The sequence below is a fragment of the Gekko japonicus genome, unplaced genomic scaffold, assembly GCF_001447785.1.
Source record: "Gekko japonicus isolate JY-2015 unplaced genomic scaffold, Gekko_japonicus_V1.1 scaffold250, whole genome shotgun sequence".
Lineage (NCBI taxonomy): Eukaryota > Metazoa > Chordata > Lepidosauria > Squamata > Gekkonidae > Gekko > Gekko japonicus.
In genome coordinates this window covers 665,460-673,749 of record NW_015167538.1, presented here as the reverse complement: position 1 = coordinate 673,749, position 8,290 = coordinate 665,460, and the positions used below count along the sequence as shown (strand labels likewise).

The 8,290-nt window shown below is 49.0% G+C and overlaps 1 protein-coding gene across 1 annotated transcript in view; it reads right to left on the bottom strand.

Moving 5' to 3' along the window:
• Positions 1 to 7,507, bottom strand: part of LIMK1 (LIM domain kinase 1) — a 41,841-nt gene extending 34,334 nt beyond the window's left edge. The window contains exon 1 of the mRNA XM_015413535.1: positions 7,492 to 7,507. Coding sequence (XP_015269021.1) covers positions 7,492 to 7,507 — 16 coding nt within the window. The remainder of the gene's footprint in view (positions 1 to 7,491) is intronic.
• Positions 7,508 to 8,290: the final 783 nt, after the last annotated feature.

Sequence of the window (8,290 nt, the reverse complement as noted above, 5' to 3'; positions counted from 1 at the left end):
CCCCCCCCGCCAGCACGTGCAGAAAGCCCCGCTTTGCCAGGAAGCCTTGAGCAGTGTTCCCTCTAAGCTGAGTTAGTGTGAGCCAGCTCACAGTTTTTTAGCCTCCGGCTCACACATTTCTGTCTTATCTCAGGAAGGAGGGCTCCAGAGCAAACTAGTTCATGCAGTAGCCGAATCGCTCGCTCACAACTTTAACGCCAGTAGCTCACCAAGTAGAATTTTTGCTCACAGGACTCCACAGCTTAGAGGGAACATTGCTTGACCGTAGTGGATCTAATGGGATCTGGTCCAGCTGGCATTCTCTCCGCCCGCGCCCCTGCCCCTTGGATCCCTTCCCGTCTCTGCGCTCTCTTGCGTGGTGCTGTCCGCGTCCCGCTTGATGCTCACGGCTCACAACGACCCTGCGCCTGCGAGGCAGGTGCAACAAAGAGAGAGAGGCCCCCAGAGTAAGCTTCCTGGCAGAGCGGTGTCGTGGTTAAGAGTGCTGGGCTACTGTCTGGGAGGCCCAGGTTCGAATTCCGCCTCTGGCTATGAAAGCTTGCAGGGTGACCTTGGGCCAGTCACGCGCTCTCAGCCTCACAGGGTTGTTGCGAGGGTGGAGGAGAGGATGCAGGCTGCTTCGGCTCCCCATGAGGGAGAGAGACAGGATATAAATAGATTCGATAAAGACATGAAACAGTGGTAAAGGGATTCAAACCCAGCTCTCCAAAGACAGCATATGTGCCACCACCTCTCTCCATAAGAATGCCCTTATGAATCCATGCAACAGCTCTGTCAGGGAGGCCACTGTGATGGGTGGCCAGCTGAACCTCCAGCAATTACAAATTTGACAGCTCGGTCTTGCAATGGTCATTCTACAGCAGCTCCCTCGGACTCAGCTGGGATAATTTCACACGCCCCCCCTCTAACTGGTCAATGGGGCACAGATGTAGCCATCTTCTCTGTTTCTGCAGAGGTTGCCCCCTTCCTAGGTGGGGCTCCCAAGAAATGCCTGGTGGTGTGGGGTGTCCTCTTATTCAGAGAGAACCTTCTATCTCCTTGTGGCTGCTAGCTCATCCCTGTCCCTTTGGTGGGAACGAGTGGGACATAAATATCTTAACTAAAATATTTCAAATAAAATAAAGGGGAATAGTCATGATCAGCGTCAGAAAGGTACCTGTCCGATGGGAATCACTTTGAAGTTTAGCAGCTATAACCTGCTTGGAGTGAACACCTTCCTCAGATCAATAACATTATCCCTTAAGCTACCCCTTTCTCTATTTAAGCTGCTCTAGTAGCGGGAACGGGATTTTTATGAACGGGATCACAGGCATGAGAAGGGAAACATCCACCCAGACGCTTGGCAGGCAGAGGTGGGGAGGGGGATCAGGGTGGTGGTGACTGGAGTATTACCGCAGGGAGGGGGAGGTATTTTTTAAACTAGAAACATTCCGGTTCTAAAACCTTTCTTTAAACAACAGGCATCACATCAACACTTTAAAAAAACTGCTTTGGGGAAAATGAAATCTTGGGCGAGGCATGTCAGTGTGCCAGGTGGGTCCGTGGTGCATCCATCAGCCCCATCCTGGCTAGGGCCATGCATTGGCATCATAATAGCAGTCTTTTGCTTCCCCACCACCACCAGCAGCGGAGGCTCAAAACAGCACTTTGGGAGGTCTCCAGGAAAAAGAAGAAGAGGAGGCGATTGGATTTATACCTCGCCTTTCACTCAGAGTCTCAGAGCGGCTTACAAACTCCTTTCCCTTCCCCTCCCCACAACAGACACCCTGTGAGGTAGGTGGGGCTGAGAGAGCTCTGAGAGAACTGCTCTTGAGAGAACAGCTGTGCCAGAGATATGGCTTGCCCAAGGTCACCCAGCAGGTGCAAGTGGAGGAGTGGGGAATCAAACCCGGTTCTCCCAGATTAGAGTCCGTGCACTTAACCACTACACTAAAAGGGCATCTGGAGAACCTGTCTGGCTTTTGCACTCTGACCTGAAGCCTAAACAGTAGCATTTGGGTGGATTCTCTGAGTGCCCACCACCTGCCTCCGGATGCAATGGCCAGGCAGTAAAAGGAAGGGCTTTCAGGACTGGGAATAAGGCCAGATGTAAGATCAACAGGGCTTCTTTGAGTCCGGTCCTCCCTTCCTCCTGTGGGTGACAGCTGAGCCCTGATGAGCATATGCAGAGTGCTTTTCTCCCACCACAAGTACCCAAAGTCTGTCCCACTCCTGTACCTGGGGGTATAGGAGCAGGCCTTCCTGTAAGTACGCCGACCTCCTGTCCCTCAGGAGGGGTCATTTCAACCAGCAATGGACCCCATCGGAGTACCCCAGGAGTCCATGTACCAGGCAACTTGACATAAGTGGACACAAAGATGGATGCCAGGACTGGCAGGCCTCATAATCATGCCTAGGAAGTGACCCTGGAAAGCATATGAGACCTTGTTCTGACAGCTGCAACCCCCCTCCACCCTGCCAACATCTGCATACTCTGGACAATGGACTTGCCTTGCCCCAGAGTGACTTCTTTCAATCTTAATCAATCGGATCTCATCTTTCCTCCTCACATTTCCTTCATAATAGAAAAGTCCTGATTTCTACTCCTTTCCCACACCCCAAGCTCAGGTGGCTCACCAAGCACTATTGTTTCCGTTTTGATTAGTTTTAAATTAACGATCCATTAGTCCTTCAACCACTGGAGGAGTAATCAGGAACCCAACCCAAATTGTACTTTGCATCTAGAAGAGAAGCTCCGTCCTCTTTTGTCCACTCCTGGGAACTCTGTGCAAAGTTCCCAAACTACATTGGTCTAGCCCTTATCAATTCTTTGTTCCGGGATCGCTCACATTAGCAAGCCCTCTGGACACGTTTTTGGATATAACTAGCCCAGCACAACTCCATTGCAGTGTTTGTGTTATCTCGGGCACCTACCAACATGAACCCCCAGTATACTGGGTCCTTCCTCTCAGCAAAGTCAAGTGCTGGTCATTTTGCCATCTCTCCTTCCCAGGTGAAAACAAGATCAGGAAAGGTAGCTATTGCCCCGCCCCCACTATTATCCCATTCCTCTCTTTATTTTCCATACATCTTGTATGTGTGTATGTTCCATGTGTGCTTCTTGTGTGTTAAATTCCCTAAATATCCTTTAATAAAACATTCTCTATTTTACCCTTGGACTGGTTATTAAGAGCTCTCATAAAGGGAACGATCCCTGTAAACATAGGTAGGATGATCCTTGCTGATACCCCACCTCCCGCTGAGGCCTGCCATTTAGCTAAATTCCCCCAGAAACTGAAGGCAGCGATTCAGCTTCTTAAATCTACGCTGGTAGGGGTAACATTCCAGGCGGGCTGGAATGCCGCATCTCTAGGGCGAGCGATTAGACGGGGGGAGCTGATCCTTCTCTCACTTGTATTAGGAGAGGTAAGCCCACCAGTGTTCCCTCTAAGCTGAGTTAGTGTGAACTAGCTCACAGTTTTTTAGCCTCCGGCTCACACATTTTTGACTTAGCTCAGGAAGGAGGGCTCCAGAGCAAACTAATTTATGCAGCAGCCAAATCACTTGCTCACAACTTTAGTGCCAGTAGCTCGTAAAGTAGAATTTTTGCTCACAAGACTCCACAGCTTAGAGGGAACATTGAAGCCCACAACCTATTTCAACTGATCTTTGTCCGAGAATTAAAAAATGAAGTGTTTCCCTAACCCATGTAACCGAAAGTCTGGTTTTTGCATAGGCCCATCCTTGTTACACGCTGCAAACTGCGGACAATCGCTGGCAGTTAGTGGCATTTGCTCTCAGTTATGGTTCCAGTAGCTGTGCCAGCTTGTGGTATATTTGCATTTATTCTTGGCCCTTTTCTGCCAAGTCTGGTAAATGTGGTATTCTTTGAGCATGTAGTTGGTAGCTAAGCAAGCAAATAGGTTTGAGATGAATGCAGAGGCTGGAGCAATGGCTGCTGATGTCGCAGAGGCACTGGGGGCTCTATATGGGAGCTGAAGAAGTGCTATACAGTTTCGGGTGGTGGCGGCTTAGAGTTCATTTTGCATTGTTTTTGCTTTCAGCTTGTAAACAGCACCTCTTGCATTCATATGTGCAAAGTGGTTCAGAAGGAGGAAGAGAACAGGAAGACTCTCAATGGCGTTGTGATTGTAACGTAGATGATTCACAGCCAACAAGGTCTCCTGCTTTCATGTCATTCTCAAACTCTTTATCGGCAGAAGTACACATCCCACCCCCCCAATTCGATCTCATATCCAAAAAGGGCCTGAGCAGATTCTCCTCTGCTCTGATTTCTGGAGTCGAAGCTCAGTGGACTCTCATGCAAAGTCTCTCCCCTCATTTATTTTTCTGCTCTTGTTCCCTGTAATAGCCCCGCAGTGTTCCCTCTAAGCTGAGTCAGTGTGAGCTAGCTCACAGTTGTTTTTAGCCTCCAGCTCACAGACTTTTGTCTTAGCTCAGGAAGGAGGGCTCCAGAGCAAACTAATTTCTGCAGTAGCTAAATCACTCGCTCACAACTTTAATGCCAGTAGCTTACAAAGTAGAGTGTTTGCTCACAAGACTCCACAGCTTAGCGGGAGCATACTGTGACTGGGCACTGTCAGCTACCCCAAGGCCTCTGCCCACTCTCCCTTACTGCCCTGAATCCCCTGCCAGGTGTGTTTTATAGTGCCACCTTTCTCTCTCTCTGCCCCTCCTCCAAGTGTTTTGAAGTCAGTTAAGGGCTTACTCCATTCGGCCTCATCCTCAACTGAAGTGCATCCTTTGAGTGTAGAGGTGTTAACTCCATCACTTCATTGTAGCCAAATTAAACAGGAGTTTGGTAGCCTCTAAAAGAAGGCATAGCCTCAGGTGCTGACTTGCCCTGTTAATTTAGGGTTGTCAGCCTCCAGGTGGGGCCTGGAGATCTCCTGGAATTTCAGCTGATCTACGGATAACAGAGACCAGTTCCCCTGGAGAAAGTGGCTGCTTTGGAAGGTGGACTCTGGTGTTATACCCCACTGAGCTCCCTCCCCAAACTCCACCCTTCCCAAGTGCCACCCCCCAAACCTCCAGATATTTCCCAACCTGGAGATGGCAACCCTGCCTGCTACACTTAACTTGCCCATCCTCTTCTCTGTTACTCTTACCTCTTCTTTAGTGCCCTTTTCTTAGTTGTCCCTTTTCACTGTTGACTTGTAAGCTGTTTGGCTGTTTAGGGTGGGGGGGCAGTGCTTCCTCCCCACCACCAAATACATTTTTCTGTTTCCTCCAAGGAGCTCACAAGAGCATAATCATTTCCCCTTCCTCATATTAACTTCACTACAATCCTGCGAAGGAGGACAGGCTGAGAGTGAGAGGGATTGTCCTACGGTCACCCAACAAGCTTTCATGACAATGTGAGAATCTTAACCCAGGCCTTCCAGATTCTAGTCCAATATACTGTGCGTGTGTGTGTATTTCAAAAGCTCCATGTGCACTGATGGGGTAAAAATTTCAGTCCCCAGAGGAGAACCCGGCCATATTCAAAGGACTCTGTGTCTCTCCAGCAGGACATGTGGAAGAGTTAATCAAGGACCATGAGTGATAGGTGTGTGATTATGCATTGCAGGCAATCCGAAATGAAGGAGCGGCTGTGTCGTAAGACAGGGGTTTCCAAACTTGCTTAACATAAGAGCCACATAAACGTCAGATGTCTGAGAGCCACATGACATGAATATTACACATATAGTTTTTATTGGAAAATATGCATAGTTGCTTTCTTTTAACATTAAATGAGACTGCCAAAAATAAAAACAAAAGGGGTAAAATAGGTATTGATAATTATATTTATTTGTCTAATGATATTTGTAGGTGGAGCTTTGAGAATGCATTGAAAGTTAGTTGCTTTCATTCTCTGCTCCCCCATGCCTTGAGCCTGCCCCGGAAGGGGAACTGGCTGGGAAAGGGAAGACCATTCGTGGAGGCATACCTCCCCTCCGCTTCCCCAGCTGTCCTGCCAGGAGCCACACAATATGTGCAAAAGAGCCACACGTGGCTCCCGAGCCACAGTTTGGCCACCCCCGTCGTAAGACATGCTCAGTTGCTCACCTCCAGCTGAGACTCTAGAGCAGGAGTGTCAAAACACCGGCCCATTCATGGTTCTTCTCTTGCTCGTGAGCAACTGGCCATTACATTTATTGCCAGAGGCTGTGCATTATGTCCCTGTATACTGTCCCAGTGCTAATGCGTAATGGGCAGTGGAAGTGGGAGGGAGATAATTTGAGGGAATACTGTAAGAATGTTTAAAGCATGTTTGTATTTTGAGCAGAATAGATCATCAATTTGCCGGTGTCCTTTAGAAAGTTTCTATCTCCAGTACCTGGCGTGACATTTTATGGCACACGCGGCCTGGCCTGACAAAGTGAGTTTCACACCTCTGCCCTACAGGTTTGAATTGACTTCTGATTTTTCTACACAGTCTTATTGTCCGTTCAAGCCGCCCAAGAGCTGCGCCTGCTCCTGCATCTCTGCTCCTTTGCCGGATGCTTATTCTGGCAGAAAGTTGGAGCTGCCTTGCGAAGTGCTTTGCTCTGCTCTGGCTAGGGCCGCCCTTGGACTTTCCTGTGAGCCCTGGGCTGCTGGCTCTTTGAGACTGCTGCAGCCGTGTGGGAAAAGCAAGATAATCTTTGCTGGACCCAAGGAGCTGGGTATCACAGAACAGTGTTCTTGTAAGTGGACCACACAGTCATTCAGTTCAGTAAGTTCTGGTGGCTGAAATGCTTACAGTGTGTTCCATAAAAAGGAGAGAGAAATGAAGGCCTTTCCCAGAAAACCTGGAGTAGTATTAGTTAACTAATTGCTGTGCCTGAGCTGGGAAATGGGAAGCCCCACATTCAAATCTCCCCTCTGCCACAGACTCACAAAATGGAAGAGGGTGGTGGAGGAGTTGGATTTATACCCCGCCCTTCACTCGGAGTCTCAGAGCAGCTTACAATTACCTTCCCTTCCTCTCCCCGCAACAGACACTTTGTGGGGTGGATGGGGCTGAGAGAGCTCTGAGAGAACAGCTCTGAGAGAACTGGGACTGGCCCAAGGTCACCCAGCTGGCTGCATGTGGAGGAGTGGAGAATCAAACCCGGTTCTCCAGATTAGAGTCCACCGCTGTTAACGACTACACCAAACGGGCTCTCTAAACCACTCAGCCTCCCTTCCCCTGCTACATAGGGATGATAATAATATTGGTCTACCTTGGAGGACTGTTGTCAGGACTGGCAATCCTCACTGGCAGTCTTTAAGCAGCAGCTGGACAAACACTTGTCAAGGATGCTCTAGGCTGGTCCTGCATTGGGCAGGGGGTTGGGCTAGATGGCCTGTATGGCCCCTTCCAACTCTGTGATTCTATGACTGTAAGATATGTGAATGGCTTTGAATATTCAACAAGCACTACATAAACCCCAACTCTTATGAAAATACTTAATTACAACTCAGCTCTTTCCACATATCGGTGCAGCTGTACTGAGTGTACAGGATGAAACGGCAACCAGAGCTTACTAGGCCTGTGCTGCATCGTGTCTCAAAGAGCGCTGAGTCTAGTCATTACCTTTCCAGGCTGATTCAAACCCCAAATATGGTACAGTAGTTAGAGAGTGTGCCTAAGATCTGAGGGACCCAGGTTCTAATCACCAGCCTGCCATGGAAGCTTGCTGGGTGACCTTGGTGCTGCTCCAGACTCAACACAGTTGTACGGTTAAAATGGAGAAGAGAAGAATGATGTAAACCGCTTTGGGGGCCCCTTTTGGAGGAAAATAGGGTATAAATGAAGTAAACAAATATTTGGGAGCAGTTCTCTGGCATTAAAATGGCACTGCATGGTTAACAGGGGCAGATGCTGACTTTAGTAAGAACACAAAATGGAAATATACTCTGCACAAGCTCAGAGGCACTTCAGTGTATAATTCCTTCACATGCTTTAGGGCATCCGAACCAGGTTGTGGGACAGTGGGATTTATGTACCCGTAGGCCTTTGCGTGGGTCAGCTCCCAAGAAAACAGAAGGACGTTTCCTTTAAAAAGTTATTTATTAGTTGGTTTTATTTTTGAGGGGGAAAGCAGTTATGGTTCTTCTTTATAAAAAGTGTCCCATCCAAGTTACATCGAGGTGAGTAGCATGAAGATGTGGAGCAGGCCGGCCGTTCGTGGACGGGGGATCCGGGACAGGCGCGGGGCACCCCGCTCGCTCGGATCTAGACGACGTGACGCTGCCCGCATTAGATATGCCGGATGCAGACCGGCGGGGCTAATCCGCCAAGGGTTTGGCAGCCGGCGGCCACGGCAAGATTGAGGTTAATCCC